Source organism: Eutrigla gurnardus (assembly GCF_963514095.1).
Source record: "Eutrigla gurnardus genome assembly, chromosome: 1".
Lineage (NCBI taxonomy): Eukaryota > Metazoa > Chordata > Actinopteri > Perciformes > Triglidae > Eutrigla > Eutrigla gurnardus.
In genome coordinates, this window is record NC_139915.1 from 35787934 (window position 1) to 35813607 (window position 25674).

Below are 25674 nucleotides of genomic sequence, written 5' to 3' on the forward strand. Positions count from 1 at the left end.
GACCTTTATTCCAAGTTCATTCTGTTACAACTTAAATTTCGCTATTATCAAGCAAAATGACATCAAAACAAATCCATACAAAAACTCAATCAGAAAGCTAAGGGAAATAAATCAAAAATTTAGAAACAAAACGTTCTCTCTGACTGAACACAGCACATTCCGCACACCCCAAATGTTCACAAAGACTTCTGTCTTTTTTGTCAGTCTGTAGAACTCAAACTCCACCCTGAGCCGAGAAGAAGCAATGCACCTTCAGATTCAGTTGCAGAGCATTATCGAGTGAATTTGTTTCTTCCTTTCCTCGACCATGTCACTAGAGAACTGAAGACCAGGTTTGCTGAAGGCGATGAACCAGCGCTGCTTGCAGCCCTCCTAGTGCCGAATGCCCTGCCACAGCTGACCGACAGCAAAGAAAATCTTCTCCTGTCATGGTACAAAGAGGACCTGCCCCAGCCTGATGCTGCAGAGCAAGAAATACACAGATGGAAACATCATTTCAAGATGTATACTGGACATCTCCCTGAATCAGCAAAGGAGACACTGCAGAGCATTGACATGGGCTTTTATCCCAATATTCAGTGCATCCTTTGCATGTACCTCACATTGCCAGTCACCACTTGCTCCTGTGAAAGGTCTTTCTCAGCTCTACGCCGACTCAAAAACTGGCTTCGATCTGGCATGGGGGATGAGAGGCTGTCTGGTCTTGCTCTCATGCATGTACACAGAACCATGGCGGTAGATCCCATGAAAGTCCTCCAGAGGTGGGATGCTTCTGTCACAGAAGAATTGTCACTTGTTTTGATAAAAGGTAAGACTTCTTGTAGCTAAAAAGTATTACTGTATTTATTATGCCATACATTCACTGCACTAAGGACTGAATTGATAATGATGACATGTTCATGTACATTGCCTATGTCTGTTTATTAGTGTATTCTTTATATCATTACAGTTAGTGGTGAGAATCCACTCCAATGAAGCCCAGGAGAAAAAAGAACAAGATCCCCACCTCTGGATTACAAGCCAGCTGTTCCATAACACCCCCCCCCCCCCCCCCCCTCCCTCAGACACACACACTCTGTGTTCTATTTGTTCCTTTTGTGCAAATTTTTGTGAAACTCAAAACAGTGGTTTCTCTATGTTTCATTGCTGCTGGAAATGAACACAAACACAAACACACACACACACACACACACACACACACACACACACACAGTAGTATAGGCCAGGCCAGCCATATACAGATGTTAAGGAATTTCAAGACATGAATTTTCATTCCAGTTAATTAATGATAATCAAGTTAAAACCTTCTCTCTCACACAGTTTAATATAAAACCTCATGTTCATCCACTTAACGTCAGAATTACATGACTGTTTATACAACCAGATGTTCAGCATCACTTGATGTTCCACCTCTTCCTTTTCAATCAACGACAAAATGAACGTTGCAGTTCAACATGTTAGTTATTACTGAAAATAAAAGTGTAATTAGCCACACTGATCTGTTTTATTCGTGCTTATTTCTTTCTTTTTGACCTTGGGGTGGGTCAGGGGGGCAGTTCAGGCCAGGAGGACTTTTGTTTTGAGGGTTGAGTTGGGATTGACCTCGGTATTTGAAAAATCCTGGCTACGGCCTTGACAGCGTCATATCTATCAAAAAGAGTTGGATTAATTTGAAGCCTTCTCATTAGATGATCAGATCTGTTTTCAGCTGTAACATCATTTGAAGACATAGTTACATGCTCATTTTTCCAGGGCAGTCGGACTTCGTATCTGCCGTCAACAAACTTCACAGTTTCTTCAAATCTTTTCAGAACTGTTTCATCTGTCTGGGAACGTAATTCTTCCTTACCTATTCCGAGTGACTCCAGTTCCCAAAACCTGCCCAACTGGTTGGAGAGGGTTTGATCTGCTCAACACAGACATGCAGCAGTTCAACGTCAACAGCTTCGGTGACAAGATTCAGTGTGGTGACCTCTCCTTGCACAAGCCATCCAAACACACTTTCCAGCGCAACAAGTCCGTCTTCCAGCTTTTCCATTTGACCAGTGACAATTCTCCAGTACTGGTCTCCTCCAATTAGGACTCCCAGTTCTTCTGATTCCATTCCTCTCACGGGAACATCCGCCATAGGCATTCCTTTTGACTCCAAATCATTTCTTATCGTTTCACTTGCCATTTTAATAATTGAAGAGCTCACCTTGGGCGTCTCCAGGAGCTGAACTTTGATATTCTGATTATTTCTGATGTTCCTTAAACGCACCTTCACCTTCTTGCATGTCAGTCTTTGAGGTGTTTTGGAGCCAAATACAAAAACATGAAGTGTTTCTTTACCTACTATTGGCAGGTTAAGTGCTCTGGATATGTCTTCTGGAATAAAACTACGTGAGCTCCCTCCATCTAAAAGACATCCAGCCACCTGACTTTGAGTGGGTGCGTCTATCCAAACGGTAGCTGTTTGGAGTAAAACTGTACTACTCATAGAACTACTGGGAGCTGCACTTGCTATCACTGCATCTGCTGTACGATTTCGGGCAACTTGCTGTGTGCTTTCTTGTCTCTCTTCTGTGTGTTTTTCTTGTTGATTGGCTAATTGAGGACAGACTACTTTGTGGTGTCTTCGTCCACATTCTTCACAGGTAATTCCCTGCGTCTTACAATGACGCGCTATATGTCTGCTGCCTAAACACACAAAACACTTGCCTTCTTTTCTTCATTTTTCTCTCCTCAGTTCAAGAGTCAGTTCTGTACAGTTCTTAGATCTAGGATGGTTTCCTCCACAGAATATACACTTTGGCTCATCTCTGACGCTGACAGCGTGAAGCGAGGCTGTAGAGGCTGTGTAAGATCTCCTTTTTTACGGTATTCTTTTCTCCACATAGGACTTTCCCCATTGTTTCTCTGTATCTGGTTGGTGCACATTCTGGGTGAGATTGGCTGTTCTTTCACGACTTTCAACCTCCTTTTGGAAGAACGTCATCAGGCTTTGGACACTGAACGTGTTGTCATTATTTGCATCATCTCTTTCACTAGCGTTTTGACGGGTGAACTGCAAAGCCATTTCTTCTGGTATCATCTTCATGAGAATAGGGCAGAGCAAGTTGCCATAACTGTCAGAGACTACTCCCATTGAGCCTAAACTGCACACTTGTATCTCGATGTCATCATATAGCCTGCGTAAAGCTGCGACATCCCAGGCCCTTTTTACTGGTGTCAGATTTAATAGCTTATTCATATGTGCATTTATGATGAGGTCTTTACGCCCAAATCGGCTGATAAGCATTTTCTTTGCATTGTCATCATTTTGGTCTGATAAAGAAAGTCCCATAACTACATTAGCTGCAGTGCCATATAAAAACGACTTCAAATATGTACATTTATCAGACTTGGTTAGACTCGCATTATTGTCAACTGCTGTCTCAAACTGGCTCCAAAAACATCTCCGGAAAACTTCTCAATGACCAATTTTGGCAACTTGCCTGCTTGTCTTCTCACCTCATTGTTTGAATATTGGGAAGTCACTGAAGCTGCGCTCTGATTGTCGTCCATATTTCTCAGGATGCGTTTTATCCGGGTCTTTCTTGACATGATTCGATCCATGTCTTCAAAGGCTGAATGAACCTCATCTTCCAAATCATCCCCTGCTGTCTCCGCTTCAATGTCATGGTCACTATCCATTAAAGCTCTTTCTCTCGCCGTCAGATGCTCCAAATATTCATCCAGCAAATCTGTGCTGGGATCTTCTTTTTCAACCTCCCGATCAATCTTGTCCAAGAGTCGTGTCGTAGCGGCCCGTATTGCTCCCCTTAGTTTATTTTGTCTTTGCAGGTTCGACATTGTTGCTTTGTCCTATTATCCGCGTCTTCAGCTGTCATGCATTCTTTTTGTTTCTTCTCCCGGGTTTCGGCACCAAATGTAATTGTTAAAAAAGCATACGGTTGTCTCGCTTCACTTTACCGTTCAATCAACTGTTTCACATTTCATGTCAGAAAAAGGTTAATCACACAACTGATACTACCACTTATTGATTATGTTGATGTTGTTTATCAAAACACCTCTGACACTCACCTTAAATCTCTGACTATATTATGTAACTCCTTATGTAGATTTGTTTTGAGATGTCCTTTTAGAACACATCATTGTCTCATGTTTGATTCTCTGAACTGGCTACAACCCAAATTAAGAAGGCAATCTCATTGGTTCCATTTTCTTTTCAAATGTATTTATTTTAATTGTCCTCCTTATTTAAAAGAACTTATGATTCCATACAACTCCCCACTCCCCATACCCACTAAGACATACCAACTTCCCTTATTTCTTTGTTCCTAGACTCTCTAAAGTGGTTGGTAAAAGGTCCCAATATAAAGCCCCATTTGATTGGAATAATCTCCCTCCTTCTTTGTGTTCTATTACCTCTTTACATTGTTTCAGGAGGTCACTATATTTACATCTTAAAACAAACTGCTCTTGTTTCTAGTTAATTACTTCATTGATTCTTCCATTGTTATTCCTTCTTTCTCCATTTTGTTATTTCGTTATTTCTACTATGTTATTTAATATTTCTATTCTGTTAAATTTATGGGGGTAGGGGTGGTATGTGGGAGTGTGTGAGCAAGATGTCTGTATTTGTTGTATTGTATTGTCATGTTATGTATGTCTACAATGTAATGTAGTGTATTGCTGATGTTGTGTGTTCTATGTATATGCTTGTTCAGGGACCCCCTTGAAAATGAGATGCTACATCTCAAGGGGCTATCCTTTAATAAATTCAAATTCAAAATGTAAGGTGTGGATATAGGAGGAGTCGAAGTTGCAGGTAAAAAAATGGACACTTTATTTCCTATACTTTAACAACTCTAAAATCAGGGGAAAGGGCAGGGAAAGAGTTCTGTGTGGCGAGAGTAGCCTTCTCCCAGTGGCGTCTCCCAGGTGACGCACATCAGGTCCTAATGAGCTCTGAGCGCAGACGCACTCAACTGCGGCCTCTCCGCGGCTCCTCTGCGGCGCTGTCCAGGGTGCTGAAGGTGACAGGTTAGAACCGCAACAGGTTGAAAGCAGAACCCCAGCAGTGATGAATGGATGGACATGGTCTATGAGATCTATGTTATGGAGAGGAGATCTTTTTCCCTCAAAGTGGAAAAAGAAAGGTTTTACAGGATCTGGACCAAATGGACTGAGTATGTAAAACCAATGAGATGTGATTTCATATGACTGTACTTGGGCATTGTGTGAACCTGTCCTCCCTTTGTTTGTGTGTGTGAGTGTTATTTGGATTGTCTCAAGTGGTCCCCAGTTCTGTTCTGTTCTGATACTGTTCTCAACTAAAACCAGTAAGAGTCAGAAAAACATTCCAGAAGGCCAATATGGACCAAATCACATGGACTTCCTGGAAGCATCTTTATCTGTCTTTGAATGACTAAGATTGGAATTCATGTATGTGATGGTAATTTGCCTTTCTAAAGAAAAAGATCATTTCAAAACAATAACATGGAAAACCATGCCAGATTGTGAAGACAAACTTTATTCTGTTCTTTTCTTCCTCTAAAATAAAACTTGCATCAAATGAAAATGTATGAACTCTATTTGAATTCCAATGAATAGTAATTTCTTGTTTTCATGTTCAACTATCCATCAGAGTAACATGAGAGAGAAAGGGAAGCATGCAGAAGAGTTGAGCAGAGGTGGAAGGGGATACATTGCAGATCTCATTCCAAACACTGAAGGATCTTCTGGATCAATACACGATCACAAACACTTCATTGACAAGTATGTTTTCACACACAAGGAATGTGACGTGGTGATTGGTGCAGAACAATACACACAGTCAGATAGTAGAATGACATCGTTACATCATTATGAAAACGGAACATTTACAATAGAATATGTGGAACTAATATAGAAGAACAGCTTCAATGATGTCAGCCATTCAAGGGTCTAGACCTCTGGGGGACCACAGTCTCTGGTTCCTCACATAGTCTGCTCTCTGGACTAATGTGAGCTACTATCTAGACCTCTGGGGGACCACAGTCTCTGGTTCCTCACATAGTCTGCTCTCTGGACTAATGTGAGCTACTATCTAGACCTCTGGGGGACCACAGTCTCTGGTTCCTCACATAGTCTGCTCTCTGGACTAATGGGAGCTACTATCTAGACCTCTGGGAGACCACAGTGTCTGGTTCCTCACAGAGTCTGGTCTCTGGACTAATGTGAGCTACTATCTAGACCTCTGGGGGACCACAGTCTCTGGTTCATCACATAGTCTGGTCTCTGGACTAATGTGAGCTACTATCTAGACCTCTGGGGGACCACAGTCTCTGGTTCCTCACATAGTCTGGTCTCTGGACTAATGTGAGCTACTATCTAGACCTCTGGGGGACCACAGTCTCTGGTTCCTCACATAGTCTGGTCTGGTGTCTGGACTAATGTGATCTACTATCTAGACCTCTAGGGGACCACAGACAGTCTCTGGTTTCTCCACATAGTCTGGTCTTGTCTCTGGACTAATGTGGTCTACTATCTAGACCTCTGGGGGACCACAGTCTCTGGTTCCTCACATAGTCTGGTCTCTGGACTAGTGTGAGCTACTATCTAGACCTCTGGGGGACCACAGTCTCTGGTTCCTCACATAGTCTGGTCTCTGGACTAATGTGGTCTACTATCTAGACCTGTGGGGAACCACAGTCTCTGGTTCCTCACATAGTCTGGTCTCTGGACTAATGTGAGCTACTATCTAGACCTCTGGGGGACCACAGTCTCTGGTTCCTCACATAGTCTGGTCTCTGGACTAATGTGGTCTACTATCTAGACCTCTGGGGAACCACAGTCTCTGGTTCCTCACATAGTCTGGTCTCTGGACTAATGTGAGCTACTATCTAGACCTCTGGGGGACCACAGTCTCTGGTTCCTCACATAGTCTGGTCTCTGGACTAATGTGGTCTACTATCTAGACCTCTGGGGGACCACAGTCTCTGGTTCATCACATAGTCTGGTCTCTGGACTAATGTGAGCTACTATCTAGACCTCTGGGGGACCACAGTCTCTGGTTCCTCACATAGTCTGGTCTCTGGACTAATGTGAGCTACTATCTAGACCTCTGGGGGACCACAGTCTCTGGTTCCTCACATAGTCTGGTCTGGTGTCTGGACTAATGTGATCTACTATCTAGACCTCTAGGGGACCACAGACAGTCTCTGGTTTCTCCACATAGTCTGGTCTTGTCTCTGGACTAATGTGGTCTACTATCTAGACCTCTGGGGGACCACAGTCTCTGGTTCCTCACATAGTCTGGTCTCTGGACTAGTGTGAGCTACTATCTAGACCTCTGGGGGACCACAGTCTCTGGTTCCTCACATAGTCTGGTCTCTGGACTAATGTGGTCTACTATCTAGACCTGTGGGGAACCACAGTCTCTGGTTCCTCACATAGTCTGGTCTCTGGACTAATGTGAGCTACTATCTAGACCTCTGGGGGACCACAGTCTCTGGTTCCTCACATAGTCTGGTCTCTGGACTAATGTGGTCTACTATCTAGACCTCTGGGGAACCACAGTCTCTGGTTCCTCACATAGTCTGGTCTCTGGACTAATGTGAGCTACTATCTAGACCTCTGGGGGACCACAGTCTCTGGTTCCTCACATAGTCTGGTCTGGTGTCTGGACTAATGTGATCTACTATCTAGACCTCTGGGGGACCACTGTCTCTGGTTCCTCACATAGTCTGGTCTGGTCTCTGGACTAATGTGAGCTACTATCTAGACCTCTAGGGGACCACAGACAGTCTCTGGTTTCTCCACATAGTCTGGTCTTGTCTCTGGACTAATGTGGTCTACTATCTAGACCTCTGGGGGACCACAGTCTCTGGTTCCTCACATAGTCTGGTCTCTGGACTAATGTGAGTTACTATCTAGACCTCTGGGGGACCACAGTCTCTGGTTCCTCACATAGTCTGGTCTCTGGACTAATGTGGTCTACTATCTAGACCTGTGGGGGACCACAGACAGTCTCTGGTTCCTCCACATAGTCTGGTCTCTGGACTAATGTGGTCTACTATCTAGACCTCTGGGGGACCACAGTCTCTGGTTCCTCACATAGTCTGCTCTCTGGACTAATGTGAGCTACTATCTAGACCTCTGGGGGACCACAGTCTCTGGTTCCTCACATAGTCTGGTCTCTGGACTAATGTGAGCTACTATCTAGACCTCTGGGGGACCACAGTCTCTGGTTCCTCACATAGTCTGGTCTCTGGACTAATGTGGTCTACTATCTAGACCTCTGGGGACACAGACAGTCTCTGGTTCCTCACATAGTCTGGTCTCTGGACTAATGTGGTCTACTATCTAGACCTCTGGGGGACCACAGACTCTGGTTCCTCACATAGTCTGGTCTCTGGACTAATGTGAGCTACTATCTAGACCTCTGGGGGACCACAGTCTCTGGTTCCTCACATAGTCCGGTCTCTGGACTAATGTGGTCTACTATCTAGACCTCTGGGGGACCACAGTCTCTGGTTCCTCACATAGTCTGGTCTCTGGACTAATGTGGTCTACTATCTAGACCTCTGGGGGACCACAGTCTCTGGTTCCTCACATAGTCTGGTCTCTGGACTAATGTGGTCTACTATCTAGACCTCTGGGGGACCACAGTCTCTGGTTCCTCACATAGTCTGGTCTCTGGACTAATGTGAGCTACTATCTAGACCTCTGGGGGACCACAGTATCTGGTTCCTCACATAGTCTGGTCTCTGGACTAATGTGGTCTACTATCTAGACCTCTGGGGGACACAGACCCAGGAGACAACATCTGGTTCCTGGCTGAGACTCTTTAGAGACACAGATTCTCATCTTTGAATTGACTCTGGATGGATTGTCTTTGTCTTCTGACACCATGTAGGGAGTTGATTTGATGATTTTATGTGTATACGTGCATATTTTTATCTGATCTGTTTATTTGATTCCTTTTATCTTTCTATTCTGTACTTTTTATTGTGTTTTATCTTGTGCAGCACTTTGGAAAACCTTGTGTTTGTTAAAATGGGATCTAAATAAAGTGGATTGGAATGGATTGGATATGTAATCACAGCGTGTGAAAAATGAGCTTCACGTTCGGTGTGAACACGACTTCAGACCTAAAGACGACGCAGAGACACTGATGATCCAGACCAGACTGATGATCCAGACCAGAATCCAAGCCCAGGATAAAGAGGTTCAGTGAATGTGGTGTTGAAGGTGTGGAGGTGGATCAGTTCGTCAGAGGAGACTTTGTAGAAGGTCAGAGTGCCAGCAGGACAGTCCAAGTACACTGCTACCACATCAGAGGAGGAGGAGGAGGAGGAGGAGGAGGGGATGCGTGTTTGTTTGTTATTGTGACTGACATAGTAACCACCATCACAATCCAGACTCCAGGACTGATCATTCCTTCCAAACAGAGTGTCGTCTCCTCTCCTCTTGATTCCTCTGTAACTCACTGATATATAAACCCATCCTCTCCTCTCGACCTCCCAGTAACAGCGACCAGTCAGACCGTCTCTACACAGCAGCTGAGGCTTTGAGACAAATCTGTCTGGATGATCTGGATATGACTGGTCGTCGTCCACACGTGTCACCTTCCTGTTGTCGTCCAGTTTGAGTTTTCTGCTGACTGTGTTTGTGTCCAGTTCCAGTTCACAGACATCTGATGGAGAGAACAAACACAATGCAGCTAAAGGTTCATCTCTGTCTCCCACTAAACTACGTCCCCATACAACTCATCTCCACTCTCTATTACGTTTCCAGGGAAACAACGTGTTTTCTGGACCCAACGGTCAACGTTTGAAACCGTCTGAAAAAACCTTAACGAACAAAACAAAAACGCTACAAAACGACATCGTTGGTAGTAAAAATATCACAGTTGGGCCTAAAATGAGTAAAGATTGAAACCAGACCAAACTGTGGTCTGGTCTGTGGACTAATGTGAGCTACTATGGTAGAGCTCTGGGGGACCACAGACCCAGGAGACAACATCTGGGTCCTCCATTTAGGATTCAGGGACGTCAGGACGACAGGAGGACCATCTCAACGCTGAGACGCTTTAGAGACACAGAGTCTCAGGAACTTCTCTCTTCACTTCAAATATTTAAACTCACACAAACACCACAACAACGGGAATGTTGGGTATTCGCCTCCGTTGCCGTCCGGCAGGAATTGGCGTCCGTTTGCGTCTCTGCGTTGACTTTGTGTGGAATTGAAGGTGAAAATGTGGCGTTTGGTGTGAACACAACACGACATCTTTACAGCCACCAAGAAACAAACGCTACGTCCTGATTAGAATCGGATTTCAGTCATGAACACGTTCAAATCTGGAGCAGCTGAGTTACTGAAGACATACTCACACTTCATCAGACCAGGTCTCAGTCTCTGCTGTCCCCCATGGTCCACCCTGCATGAAGACATGCAAACACCAGTAAACATGAAGCCCAGCTCCTCAGTCAGAGACTGTTGTCCATCTGTCCTCACCTGAGAGTCCAGTCTGATGTCTGTCCATCTGTCCTCACCTGAGAGTTCTGTCTGATGTCTGTCCATCTGTCCTCACCTTAGTGTCCATCTGTCCTCACCTGAGTGTACAGTCTGATGTCTGTCCATCTGTCCTCACCTGAGAGAGTCCAGTCTGATGTCTGTCCATGTGTCCTCACCTGAGAGTCCAGTCTGATGTCTGTCCATCTGTCTTCACCTGAGTGTCCAGTCTGATGTCTGTCCACCTGTCCTCACCTGAGAGTCCAGTCTGATGTCTGTCCATCTGTCCTCACCAGAGAGTCCAGTCTGATGTCTGTCCACCTGTCCTCACCTGAGAGTGTCCAGTCTGATGTCTGTCCACCTGTCCTCACCTGAGAGAGTCCAGTCTCCAGTGTGGACCCTCCAGTCCAGCAGACAGCAGCTTGACTCCTGAGTCTCCTGGATGATTGTAGCTCAGGTCCAGCTGTCTCAGATAGGAGGGGTTGGAGTCCAGAGCTGAGGCCAGAGAAGAACAGCCGTCCTCTGTGATGAGACAACCTGACAGACTGAAGACACACACACTTCTGTCACTTCTGGGGACTTTTAAACTGAGAAAAAGTGATCATTCTCTGTTGTTGTGTTGATGTTGTACTGGGTGGGATAAGCGTGGCTGAGTGATGGACAGAGACGGATAGAGGAGGACGAGAAGTCAAGAAACAACAGTAGAACCAGTCTATGTGGTCTGTCTTCAGACCTGGTGTCCCAACAAAGATCTGGCTACTGATTTAAACCAACTAGCAAAGAAAACTGTAATTCAATAACATCTCAACTATGTTTGTTGTCAGTTTTCATATTGAACTGGAGGAATTAAGTAACATTATTAATTAAATAACAAGTATTCTGAGAATAAAGTCAAATACAAAACTTGGAGTCTCAGAACATATCAGACATTCATGTGTTCAACTGCTCTTTTAGAGCCGCCATGTGAACTTTAGCAAAAGTGTCTTTTCAGGAATAAGAGCAAAGAAGTGAATATTTGGTGCATGTAAACGGATCATTGGAAGCTTCATAGGTAAACTTCTCAAAGTCCTTGAGTCTGACCTGAGAGTTTCCAGTCCACAGTGTGGACTCTTCAGACCAGCAGACAGCAGCTCCAGTCCTGAATCCTGCAGGTCGTTGTTACTCAGGTCCAGGTCTCTTAGACTGGAGGACTGGGAGCTGAGAACTGAGGACAGACCTTCACAGCTTCTCTCTGAGAGGTTACAGCCACTGAGTCTGAAGAGGAATCAGAAATGTAGAATAAAAAACAGAACAAGTCTGGCTTACTTCGGTGCTAATCCCCTTCACTTTAATTATCAGACGGCTGACGGCAAGACACGGAATGTTAGCTTGTGTCTGGTTGTAGCATTTATTCACCGACAAACATGCGGTACCCACAATACACTGCTGCACACTGTACCACGCTGTAATCTAACCGATGACTTCATACTCACCGTCTCACTCTCTCTCTCTTTATACTTCAACGTACAGAGAGCCAACAGTGTGAATGCATTAAAAAGATGAATGTGTTAAATCCACAAATGAATCATCCCGCGTTAACACTTCAGGTCAAACACGTCCAGACGTTTTTCTGACGACAGTAAGATGAAGGCCAGAGCTGACCAAAGAGAAGGAGACAGTAGATCGTAGTAGAGATCTCCTGAAGTCATGTACTGTTGGATCTCCTCCACCAGAGAACGATCATTCAGTTCATTCAGACAGTGGAACAGGTTGATGCTTCTCTCTGGAGACAGATCCTCATTAAGCTTCTTCTTGATGTACCTGACTGTTCCCTGATTGGTCTGTGAGCTACTTCCTGTTTGTGTCAGCAGACCTCGTAGGTGTTTCTGATTGGTCTCTAGTGACAGACCCAGAAGGAAGCGGAGGAACAGGTCCAGGTGTCCATATGGACTCTGTAAGGCCTTGTCCACAGCTCTCTGGTGCAGACGTGTTAGTTTAGGTTTGTGTCTGGAGACTTTAGACCACCAGGAGGTTGTTGGTTCTTCTTCCATCAGATTGACACCAGACTTGATGAAGGTCAGATGGACATGAAGAGCAGCCAGAAACTCCTGAACACTCAGATGGACGAAGCAGAACACCTGGTCCTGGTACAGTCCTCTCTCCTCTCTGAAGACCTGTGTGAACACTCCTGAGTACACTGAGGCTGCTTTGATATCGATGCCACACTCTGTCAGGTCTGGTTCATAGAAGATCAGGTTTCCTTTCTGCAGCTGCTCAAAAGCCAGTTTTCCCAGAGACTCAATCATCTTCCCGGTCTCTGGACTCCAGTGTTGATCCGTCTCAGCTCCTCTATCATACTTGACGTTCTTCAGTTTGGACTGAACCACCAGGAAGTGGATGTACATGTCGGTCAGGGTCTTGGGCAGCTCCCCTCCCTCCCTGGTCTTCAACACGTCCTCCAGAACTGTAGCAGTGATCCAGCAGAAGACCGGGATGTGGCACATGATGTGGAGGCTCCGTGAGGTCTTGATGTGGGCGATGATCCTGTTGGCCTGCTCCTCATCTCTGAACCTCTTCCTGAAGTAGTCCTCCTTCTGTGGGTCAGTGAACCCTCTGACCTCTGTCACCATGTCAACACACCCAGGAGGGATCTGATTGGCTGCTGCAGGTCTTGTGGTGATCCAGAGGCGAGCAGAGGGAAGCAGTTTCCCCCTGATGAGGTTTGTCAGCAGGACTTGGACTGAGGTGGACTCTGTAACATCAGTCAGGATCTCGTTGTTGTGGAAGTCCAGAGGAAGTCGACACTCGTCCAGACCGTCAAAGATGAACACAACCTGGAACCCTTCAAACCTGCAGATTCCTGCTTCTTTGGTTCCAGGGAAGAAGTGATGAAGGAGTTCCACCAAGCTGAACTTCTTCTCTTTCAGCAGGTTCAGCTCTCTGAAAGTGAATGGAAACGTGAACTGTATGTCCTGGTTGGCTTTGTCTTCAGCCCAGTCCAGAGTGAACTTCTGTGTTAACACTGTTTTCCCGATGCCAGCCACTCCCTTTGTCATCACTGTTCTGATTGGTTCATCCCTTCCAGGTGAGCCTTTAAAGATGTCTTCTTGTCTGATGGTTGTTTCTGGTCTGTCTGGTTTCCTGGATGCCGTTTCAATCTGTCTGACCTCATGTTCCTCATTGACCTCTGCAGTCCCTCCCTCTGTGACGTGGAGCTCCGTGTAGACCTGATTCAGGAGGGTTGGGTTTCCGGCTTTAGTGATGCCCTCAAACAAACACTGGAACTTCTTCTTGAGGTTAGACTTGAGTTTACGTTGGTACACTGCACCAGCGGTTCCTGGATAAACAACAAAGGAACCCAGTTAGTGGATCCTACAGACCCTTTTACAGTCTATGAACAAGCCATGTATTAGAGCCATGTATCCCTGTAGTCCTCAGTATGAGTGACTTATTTAATGATTAAATCAGAACTATTGGAGACAATATCAATCAGGTGCAACATGAAATAAATAAAAGACTTTTACAAGACAAACAGAACTGAAGGATATAACCCTTTGAAATGCAGCTGCAAAGCTCCACGAGTCAGTCACTACAACCAGTGGTGGCCTTAGGCATCTGGGGGCCCGTTTCTATACTATGTATGAGGCCCTATCCCATGAAACATTTAATTACCCATATGTTTGCACCCATGCGTCTCTGATGCATTGAAACCTGAAAGGATGCAGCGGCCGCTACTTTCAAATTAAAAGCCCCCCGCTAAGAACCCAGTTCTAAACTCCGATAGGGTGCAATGTAACGCTCTTATTTTGAAGACACATTCGTTGTCTAAATCGTTTCCTCCGCCGCAACAACTTCACTTGCAGAAGGATGCCAGAGAATTCACAGAGACGCTGGAGAAGTTTGTGATATTTTCATCCTGGATTTTTGAGATGAAGGAATTAAACACCTGTCCCAAATAAACGCCTCGTCTGTGAAGTGATTGAAACAAATGATTATTTGGTATTTTACGGTATGATAACTCCCGGCCCGGGGAGAGAGACACGCATCACAGTGCTCAGCTGCAGACACAGCAGAGAGGTGAGGAAACGCGACGCATCATGACTGACAGGCATCAAGGCCACTCAGCGTTACCTGACCGCCCCGCCCCCAGATACTTCATTCACAAAAACAGGGCCTGTGGAAATGCAGGGAGGAGTCTCATACATTCACTTGCTCACCTGTCTTGCCAAATGCATTGCTTGTCTTTTTGTTGTTGAACAGATTGCAAAGTGGCACTTTTATTGTCTCTATTTTTGACCTTGCTGTTATTTCACGTTATTGCGTTAGAGTTTAGATCCAGCATGATGTTACTTGATAATCCGGAGGCGCGGAGCGAGCGGGCGTCGGTCGGACAGTCTGATAACTGCACAGGTCCTTCACTCAACTAAATACAGAGAAATGTCCCACACAGTAACATTACAGAACCAAACAACAGTAACGTAGTAACTCTAACTGTCTTTGACAACTTATATGAGGAAAAAAAATACCACAGCTGTACGTGGAGAAGCGTCCGTCCTCCCGCCTGTCCTGCCGACTCTTCCTCACATTTCTGCCTGAAAAACAGCGTCTGTCACCGGCAAAAAACCTTAACTCACCGAGTGTTTGTGATGGAAATGTATTTTCACCACAAACACAAACACCCCGGTGAGTTCAAATCGACGGTTGTGGTGATCTGTTTTAAATAAATGTATTAATTTATTTTCTTTTAAATAAATCACTGCGACTGTCAGCCCTCCCGACTTCAGGGAACTTTCCCCCAGCCTCCTTCCCGAGTGACAGAGTCAGACAGCGACCTGATGCCCATTATGGAATTATGTAGGCTACTTTAGCGAGAAAAACCTAACTTTGTCACTTTCCAGGATGTTTGACGCCAACGTCATCATCATGACGTGTACCATCGCGCCTCATTAGGAGCCTCACTTTCTGTGGGAATCACAGGTGATCGGCGGAGATGCTTCGCTCTGTGTGAATCACCATCTGTGGAGAATTGCCGAACCACCGCTCCTGAGATAATGCAGAGACGCTGTTTAAAAAGGGCTAGCCTACAGTTTCACCACAAGTTTAATTTATTCACTCTTTTTGTTTCTTTTGATCGGCCATCCCATCATGTTTGGGGGCCCCCCAGGCCGCCTATGACTACAACACATTACAATACAGCATCATAGAAAGAGACGGTATGATGACGTGTTGAAAATAGTACCGTTGGGTTTTCTAAATATCCTGGTAGACCGTAACCTAACCATTTAGTTCCTACGAGCTGAAAGTCACCAGTTAACACGGTCACTGGGTGAAGTGAAACACCTGTTTCTCTGAAACGGTCGTGATCCTGTCTGAACTCTGTAGAACTTGAGTGTTGGAATATCGATTCTGACATCCGAACATTAACAAACATTGAAGTTGTGTGCAGCCTATTAAGAGTTTGGAAATATGAAGTTCTTCATATTGAATCCTTCTCTTCTTTCCACCATGTTAAATCTGTTAAAATCCTCTTACCCATCAGCACACAGTCAGCCAGCTCCTCCTGCTTCATTCTCCTCAGGAAGTGCACTGTGATCTTCTGAAACGCCTCTCTGCTCCTCCTCTGCTCTTCATCCTCACCGTCCAACAACTCCTCATCCTCACTCTCCAAGCATTCTGGGTAATCTGGACTCAGGACCTTCTGGATCTTCTTCAGCTCGTTCTTCACAAAAGTGCAGATGTTCTCCTCCAGCAGCTGGAACAGAAGGATAAACTGAACATGAACTCTAAAGAACCCAACATGGGATTCATGTGTGGGTCTGAGCAGCATGGAGACCACTAGAACCAGTTCAGCATTGAATCTGTAGTCGATGTGGTTAATAGTGAAAGGTGAGCTTGTACATGTACTCACCATAAATATGGAGTCCAGGTGTGTTTGATGCTGCCGGGTAAACGGAACCTCTGAGATCTGCTGAACTCTGTGGAGAAAACCAAGTTGAAAGAGTCACTAAAGCACAGACTGGAGATCAGAAGTGGACGTTGTCATGGCGACGTCACCCGTTGGTTTGTGGACTACGGTTTTGAATCCTCGGGTTCTGATGAACACAAGCGGTAGAGCGGCACCCTGAGCAGCAACCTTACTGGATCTGGATCCATGTGGATTCTGGTGTGAAGCTGCTAACAAAGTTAGCTTCATAATTAAAGGTCAACTTTACAGCTACGTGTTAAAGTCATCTTAGTAGCTAACCGTTGGCTTCTCAAACCTGCAGGAAACCTCATTCAGGTCTTGGTCCAGATGGTGTAGCTGGTGAACTGTACTTGATATGGCTGATCAAGTACCCAGTTTGGTCAGACCCACTTGGAGTCTGATGCTGATGCACCAGGTTTTCAAGTAGCTCCGATGTAAACCCAGCTTAGTTTAGCTGAGCTTAGTGTAGATCCACTTCTTTGGCATTAGCTGTGACGTTAGCCAAGTTAGCTTCTCTCTGACTCTTAACTTTTCTCTGGCTGGTCTAGACCTGATTTATCCTCCAAGGAGAGTCCAGGTTCAGTTCTTACCTTCCATCAGCAGCTTGTCCAGTTTTAAAATTAAAAGGGTGACCCATAGACCAGTCACTCTTCATGGACACACAGCTGGGTCCAGGTCCAGGTCCAGGTCCAGGGGAGTCTGGTCTCTGCTGCTGCATCCTGATACAATACATTTAGATTTCAGATTCTCACTAGTTAAGCTTCATGAATCCGATAGAGAGAGCGAGAGAACAGAACATTGTCTACCAGCATGAGACCAAGGAGTTAACTGGGCTAGTTGGCAGGCTAATGTTGCTAGCTATAGAGCTAGCTGAGTATGTGCTAGTTATCTAGACAATCAGTGTTTAGACCGGGACCGACTGTATATAAATAAAGGGACATAACATAACAACCAACAGAGTCAAGACATCTTGATTTAACCTGATTTTAAAGAGCTGTCTATTGTGTGTGTGGGTGTGTGTGTTTGTGTGTGTGTTTGTGTGTGTGTTTGTGTGTGTGTTTGTGTGTGTGTGTGTTTGTGTGTGTGTTGGGGTTGTAGCAGGAGCAGATTTGGTTATCAACAGTTAATTATTAATGTCAATATGATTATCGATATTAATAATTATATTTAATATACTATCATGATATAATCATGAATAAACGGGGCACCACCCTGGGATCAGGGAAAAGATAACCTAAAACTGTATTCAGTCTCAATATGAAGGTTTTATACTCACATGCCAATCATCGTGATCATTGGCATAGGAGTACAGAACCAATCGAACAATTAAAAAGGCGTGAAATTCAAGCACTAGCCTTCACAACCTGCTGTTATCCAGTGACATATACACAACAAGCACAAGAGACCGCTAGTTATAATATAATAAGATTTATTAATAATCAGTAATAATGATCACAATCAATAACACTGCAATTAACAAAGCCTTATTACCTAACTACCTAACACACAAAGCTAAGCTTAAACAAAGGGAGATACACACGTGGAGTGTGTGCGTGTGTGTGTGTGTGTGCGTGCGTGTGTGTGTGCGCGTGCGTGTAGAGAGAGGGAGAGAGAGATATGGTCGGGCGACCACCAGATGGAGCTATATCTCACGGCGTTCAGGGGCGGAGCCACTGACGCTAGAGGGAGTAGCGAGAGGGAGAGGTGGAGCTATTCCTCGCAGCGGTCAGGGGCGGAGCCACTGACGTCAGAGGGCGTAGCGAGAGAGAGAGAGAGAGAGAGAGAGAGAGAGAGAGAGAGAGAGAGAGAGAGAGGGAGAGATAGCCGTATGTAGCCACCAGATGTAGCTATGTCCCTAGCGTCCGCCGGGAACAGCTGGCTTAGGACACGTGTGTGCCGCGTGTGTGTGTGTGGGTGTGTTAGCGGGACACGAACAAAGAGAGAGAATGCCCGAGCGATATTCTGAGGCTCAGAAAACGTGCCGCTATCACCTGGGCGCGCGTGAATGAACTGGCGTTTATTCCGCGAGACCGGTCTTTTAACTGATAGTAGAGGCTTTCTGAGCTCGCGAATATGGCTGAGGTTAGTCGGAAACACTGTTACAGAAATCAACCCAGCTGCGTGGGTACACATCAGTATTCAAATACAGCAGCACATGAACCAACGGACTCGGCGGTCCGCGATCAGAACTTAAAACACATTAACAAGAATTACAAGCATATCCTACACTATCACTTGTGTCTCTGCCCAGACTGATAGCCTCTTACTGGTATCGTTGCGTAAGACGATGACGGCGTTCCGTAACGGCGGTGGTTCGTGAGTCCCCGGCGTCAGCGGGGGACGTGATGAGTCGGCTTCGTCCAGACGAGAGCGGAGCGGGTTTCCTCTCGTTGATCAAACTCAAATAAAGAAAACAGTTGGTGTTTCCTCCTTCCACGAGCGGCGATATAATCGCGGCTTGGCGATTTAGTCAGCTTACTTCAGACAGCGTCTGGTAGCTGGAAGGCAGGAACCGGCTTGGTTCCTCTTGTTGCAGCGGTGCGCTGCGGGGCCGTGTCCACCTCCTGTTGGTGGAGGGGTCGCCTCCCGTTGCAACGTGGTGTTGCGCCGGTTGTAGGAAGAGGCCAGAGTAGGAGTCGGAGTAAGAGAGTAAGAGCGAATAAGAGGCTTCGGTTTATAAAGCTCACGGCTGCTGCCGGGGACCCCCTGGGGTACCTGCCGTTGTCAGCCAATGGCGCACGAGTTGTGTGACGTCACATCCCTCACCTGGGTGAGAAGTGAAACTAAAATAGCGGTGTAGTTTTTAATCCCCTTTGTCCCTTTGTCCTGGCCGCATGTGTAGGCTTCTGTAGGCCGCATTGTGTAGTCCTAACGGTTAGGTCCCAACAGTCCCCCTTTTGGTCTGAAGGTTGAGGTGTGGGACGCAACCTTCGGAGCAACATAAGGGCCGAACCGTCCATGTATTCCTTGAAACATGGGGGAGTCCAAACAGTCTGTATATTCCATGGAAAAAAGGTTAAACAGTCATTCAGGTTAAAGTCCATAACTTGATGGAGGCAAGGTCTGGGCAGAGATTTCTACGGTCGGGGCAGAGATTTCTAACCGTCTAACCTATATCAAACATCTGCTAAGACAAAATTTTCACAAACATCAACATTGTCATTACACTCAGGTAGTTTCAAACAGGACACACCCCAACTATGAAAACGGAACGAAGGAGGAAAAGGAAAGCGAGGAAGAGGAGAAGGGGTTAGTGATCGTTTGGTTTACTCCTGGAGAAGATTTAAGTTAGCCATTTACTATGTTGTGGCTCAGGGCTGTAACGCTCCATGTAGCCAGAAACAGAGGAAATGTCAGAGGCGCTGTCATTATCTGAGTTGTCATGTTTGTACACTGCTGGTTCACGTGACTGGGACAGAATTTCGGAGTAGGGCTTCCTACTACTTCTGTGTGAATGCCCGTCTCGACGCAGTTGGTGGGCATGTCGGTGATGCTCAGTATCCCCACGCCGTCTCTTACCAGGCTTCTGGGGGGAGTTTAGTGATGGTTGGGTCGAGTCACGCCATAGCGCTATCGTTTTTATCAGCTGCTCGATCGGGTCGCACGGATCCCTATCTTCGTCAGTTTGGGAGTTTGTCTGATTCCAGGGGCGTGCTGGCCGCTCACCCCCTTTCGCGCGGTTACGAGGGCTCTGCTTTAAGGCGGCGGATGTTTGGGAGTTACTCTCGTTCCTTGGTTTTGTCTGATTCCTGGGGCGTGCTGGCCGCTCACCCCCTTTCGCGCTGTTATGAGGGCTATGCTTTAAGGCGGCAGACGTTTCGGACGCAGATGTGTCGAAGTTAGCGGGCTGGCTTTTAAGTTTGCGTGCTAAGTGGGTTTCCCAAGCCATCTGTGCGTAATTACGAATCTCTTGCATGGAGAGTCGATGTGTCCTGAAGTGTATGGTGGCATCGTAGCGCACACTTTCGTGTAGGTTATGCAGGAAGAGGGCCTTGAAGGCAGGCTCTTCCTCCACTCCTGGGGAGTTACGGCCCTGAGCATAGGCGGCCCTGAAGCGCCAATAGTACTCCGTGGGTGATTCCTGCCCCTCATGTACGACGGCGAGGGCACTGATTGTAGCGGCGGCGGGATCCCAGTCCTGGCTATACTCCTTCCGGAGTGCTGCACAAAGTCTGGGGTATCGGTCCTGGGTTCCGGGTGCAAGTGTTCCTATGAAACTGCGGACATGTCTGGTTGTGGTCTTCCCGACTAGTCTGAGCTTCTCCCGTGAGGAGGCATGGGGGAGGTCAATCAGGAGTCTGTCTAACTCTCTCAAATATTCGTCAATATTATGGTTCGAGTTGTCGGGATCAAAATGTTGAATATCTTTAGCCATGCTCTCAAGCTCTTCAAAGCGGAAGCGCTGTGGCGTCCTTTCTGGTGAAGGCGAGACTAAGCTAGGTTGAGGAGGCGCGTCGCAAATTACAGGTTTGTTCCAAAGATAGGAAGATTTTGGAGGAGAACTTGTGTAAGTTCCACTGCTGGTTTCTTCGCTGTCTGTGTCGGAGCAATGGGAAGCTGCGTAGCCGTTACCGCTATCTCTCAGTGGAGTTTGTCTTAAGGACTTTGTGTCCGCTGGTAACTGTTCCCATCTTCTGCATGGCGGGGGAGTCGTATTTTCACTACAAAAAGAGTGGGAGTCGGAGAAGCCTGAATCACACTGACTGGCCGAGTCGGCTGAGGGAGGACATTCTGGTTTAGACTTTGACCACCTGTTCTTGTAGGACAAAAACTGGGACTCTGTGGTGTGCAGGACATCTAAATAACGCATGGCTCTCATGTCTGCTGCTTGAGCGTCGTGGAGGTGACAAGCACTTTGCTCCTCTAGTGCTACCACTTTTTTCTCTAGGGCAGATTTACTCTGAACCAAGAGACAGGTTTGTTTGTAGAAAGTCAGTAGCAAGCATTTTAACAATGGACCCTTGGATGATGTTACTTCATCAGATCTGCTGTTCAGTAACACGTTGATCTCCTCTTGGCACTCACTGAGATTTAGTTTCTGCAAAAACTCAGAGTAGCCTGTCTGAAGGCTCTGTGCCACAGATCAGATGAACTGTTCACAAAAGTTCTCCATTGTGTCTGGAGAGAAAGGAGGGGGGTTATGCAAATCACCTGATAAGGTGACTGACGGTTCTCTTTTAGAGAGGTCAGCTTCACCCTCTAATGATTCTATACAGCAACTCAGACTTACTGTAGGCTGCTTACTTAATTCTTTGCCAAAGGCACGCTAACTGAAATGCGCGGCAGGAACAGTTAGGGAATTATTTTGAAATTTTAACTCGAGCTAGAACGAGGTGGAAATCAGAGGGCGTAGCGAGAGAGAGAGAGAGAGAGAGAGAGAGAGAGAGGGAGAGATAGCCGTATGTAGCCACCAGATGTAGCTATGTCCCTAGCGTCCGCCGGGAACAGCTGGCTTAGGACACGTGTGTGCCGCGTGTGTGTGTGTGGGTGTGTTAGCGGGACACGAACAAAGAGAGAGAATGCGCAAGCGATATTCTGAGGCTCAGAAAACGTGCCGCTATCACCTGGGCGCGCGTGAATGAACTGGCGTTTATTCCGCGAGACCGGTCTTTTAACTGATAGTAGAGGCTTTCTGAGCTGCTGGTGGAAATAGCAAGGTACAATTCCAACGTTCACAGAGTCGGTGCACTCTGTGGCTCTATTCTCTGCTCTACTTCTAGTAAAGGGAGAATACGGTGGCTTTACTTGTTCGGTGCTAATCGCAAGAAAAAATAATGTATTTGTTGTTATACTGATGTGGGTGCACAGGTGAGCTGCGTCGACCTGTGACTTACAATGGAAATGTTAGTACTCTTCTACAGCCTGTGGACTGTCAATGAGGTGTCTCTAGCACCTCTGGTGAGTAATAACAGTGTTATAACGCGTCTTAGTATCCCTAACCCTGTGTTTGTTAGTATTGTTGTCAAACAATAAATGGCTAATCACAACATGCATATGCAACCCTCAATTGTATTTGCTTGGCAAATAGTAACAGGGAGCAAACAAATCGATCCTTGAACATCGATTTCTAAACAATGATATCAATAACAACAATTCCCATTATTGTTATTATTACTATAATTCTCAGGTTATTGTGCATAAATCTCTGGATAAAGCTGGTTTAAGAAGCCCTCACACGGGGCACCATTTATGTTGGGGTTGTAGCAGGAGCAGATTTGGTTATCAACAGTTAATTATTAATGTCAATATGATTATCGATATTAATAATTATATTTAATATACTATCATGATATAATCATGAATAAACGGGGCACCACCCTGGGATCAGGGAAAAGATAACCTAAAACTGTATTCAGTCTCAATATGAAGGTTTTATACTCACATGCCAATCATCGTGATCATTGGCATAGGAGTACAGAACCAATCGAACAATTAAAAAGGCGTGAAATTCAAGCACTAGCCTTCACAACCTGCTGTTATCCAGTGACATATACACAACAAGCACAAGAGACCGCTAGTTATAATATAATAAGATTTATTAATAATCAGTAATAATGATCACAATCAATAACACTGCAATTAACAAAGCCTTATTACCTAACTACCTAACACACAAAGCTAAGCTTAAACAAAGGGAGATACACACGTGGAGTGTGTGCGTGTGTGTGTGTGTGTGTGTGTGTGTGTGTGTGTGTGTGTGTGTGTGTGTGTGTGTGTGTGTGTGTGTGTGTGCGTGCGTGTGTGTGTGCGCGTGCGTGTAGAGAGAGGGAGAGAGAGATATGGTCGGGCGACCACCAGATGGAGCTATATCTCACGGCGTTCAGGGGCGGAGCCACTGACGCTAGAGGGAGTAGCGAGAGGGAGAGGTGGAGCTATTCCTCGCAGCGGTCAGGGGCGGAGCCACTGACGTCAGAGGGCGTAGCGAGAGAGAGAGAGAGAGAGAGAGAGAGAGAGAGGGAGAGATAGCCGTATGTAGCCACCAGATGTAGCTATGTCCCTAGCGTCCGCCGGGAACAGCTGGCTTAGGACACGTGTGTGCCGCGTGTGTGTGTGTGGGTGTGTTAGCGGGACACGAACAAAGAGAGAGAATGCGCAAGCGATATTCTGAGGCTCAGAAAACGTGCCGCTATCACCTGGGCGCGCGTGAATGAACTGGCGTTTATTCCGCGAGACCGGTCTTTTAACTGATAGTAGAGGCTTTCTGAGCTCGCGAATATGGCTGAGGTTAGTCGGAAACACTGTTACAGAAATCAACCCAGCTGCGTGGGGACACGATCAGCATTCAAATACAGCAGCACATGAACCAACGGACTCGGCGGTCCGCGATCAGAACTTAAAACACATTAACAAGAATTACAAGCATATCCTACACTATCACTTGTGTCTCTGCCCAGACTGATAGCCTCTTACTGGTATCGTTGCGTAAGACGATGACGGCGTTCCGTAACGGCGGTGGTTCGTGAGTCCCCGGCGTCAGCGGGGGACGTGATGAGTCGGCTTCGTCCAGACGAGAGCGGAGCGGGTTTCCTCTCGTTGATCAAACTCAAATAAAGAAAACAGTTGGTGTTTCCTCCTTCCACGAGCGGCGATATAATCGCGGCTTGGCGATTTAGTCAGCTTACTTCAGACAGCGTCTGGTAGCTGGAAGGCAGGAACCGGCTTGGTTCCTCTTGTTGCAGCGGTGCGCTGCGGGGCCGTGTCCACCTCCTGTTGGTGGAGGGGTCGCCTCCCGTTGCAACGTGGTGTTGCGCCGGTTGTAGGAAGAGGCCAGAGTAGGAGTCGGAGTAAGAGAGTAAGAGCGAATAAGAGGCTTCGGTTTATAAAGCTCACGGCTGCTGCCGGGGACCCCCTGGGGTACCTGCCGTTGTCAGCCAATGGCGCACGAGTTGTGTGACGTCACATCCCTCACCTGGGTGAGAAGTGAAACTAAAATGGCGGTGTAGTTTTTAATCCCCTTTGTCCCTTTGTCCTGGCCGCATGTGTAGGCTTCTGTAGGCCGCATTGTGTAGTCCTAACGGTTAGGTCCCAACATGTGTGTGTGTGTGTGTGAGTGTGTGTGTGTGTGTCTGTGTGTCTGTGTGTGTGGGTGTGTGTGTGTTTGTGTGTGTGGGTGTGTGTGTTTGTGTGTGTGGGTGTGTGTGTGTGTGTGTGTGTGTGTGTGTGTGTGTGTGTGTGTGTGTGTGTCTCTAGAGACAGAGAACGGATAAATAAAGAAGTTGGCATTAGCTGTGACGTTAGCCAAGTTAGCTTCTCTCTGACTCTTAACTTTTCTCTGGCTGGTCTAGACCTGATTTATCCTCCAAGGAGAGTCCAGGTTCAGTTCTTACCTTCCATCAGCAGCTTGTTCAGCCATAGACCGTTCACTGGGTGAATGGAGGAGTTTTCTGTGTGAAAGATAGAGAGAGGAAAGAGCAAAAGGAGGAGAGTATTAATCAAAGTGAGGGAGAGGAAAGGAAAAAAGAAAGAAAACAATAATAATAATAATAATAAATATATAAGGAGAGGGTTATCTCTGGTCAGGCTCTGTGGACAAAGAGGCATTGGCGTGGCTATGGGGCAGTCAGAACCGGTCAGGACAGCTGGATCCGGGAAGAACTTTCTGGATTTATTTATTATTTAAATGTAGGTTTTAACTTGATGATACAAGTTTAAATCTGTCTCCCGTCTCCTCCTCCTTGCTGCCTTGTCCTCACCTCCTTTGGGCCGCCACCAGACCCAGCAGGAGGTGGCTGGCCTGTTGAGGCTCAGATCCCCTTTAGAACAGACCCTCCTCTACGTGAGGTTGTCATGAAGTCTGGGATTAACGATTCTGGGATGTCGTGCATGGAGCGGGTTTGTAGGTCCACTTTCTTTCATCAGTTTATTTTCTTTAGTAACAATATGCATTTGTATTAACAGGTCTGGTTTTTGCAGTGTTACAATGCTGTTTTGGGGAAATTCCAGGCTATTGCATGTCTTTAACTTCCTCGTGACGTTAGAAGATCCAGTTTGTTGTTTATGCTGTCAAGCAGACTGACCTTAATGTCTGTGGTGTGTCGGTCGTCTGTGTCTGTTGCCGAGTCTTTCTTTTTGCTTTTGGCTGGGGTGTTTTCTGGGTCAATGCCGTTTTGCAGGTAGACCGGTCACTCTTCATGGACACACAGCTGGGTCCAGGTCCAGGTCAAGGTCCAGGTCCAGGTGAGACTGGTCTCTGCTGCTGCATCCTGATACAATAAATACACTTCAAGATTCTCACTAGTTAAGCTTCA

The 25674-nt window shown here is 46.3% G+C and overlaps 1 protein-coding gene across 1 annotated transcript in view; it reads right to left on the reverse strand.

The window, feature by feature from the left end:
- The window catches only part of LOC311018579 (uncharacterized protein), a 722019-nt gene that overhangs the window by 208704 nt on the left and 487641 nt on the right, over positions 1-25674 (reverse strand). Inside the window, exon 30 of the mRNA XM_084017608.1 lies at positions 17017-17145. Coding sequence (XP_083873734.1) covers positions 17017-17145 — 129 coding nt within the window. The remainder of the gene's footprint in view (positions 1-17016; positions 17146-25674) is intronic.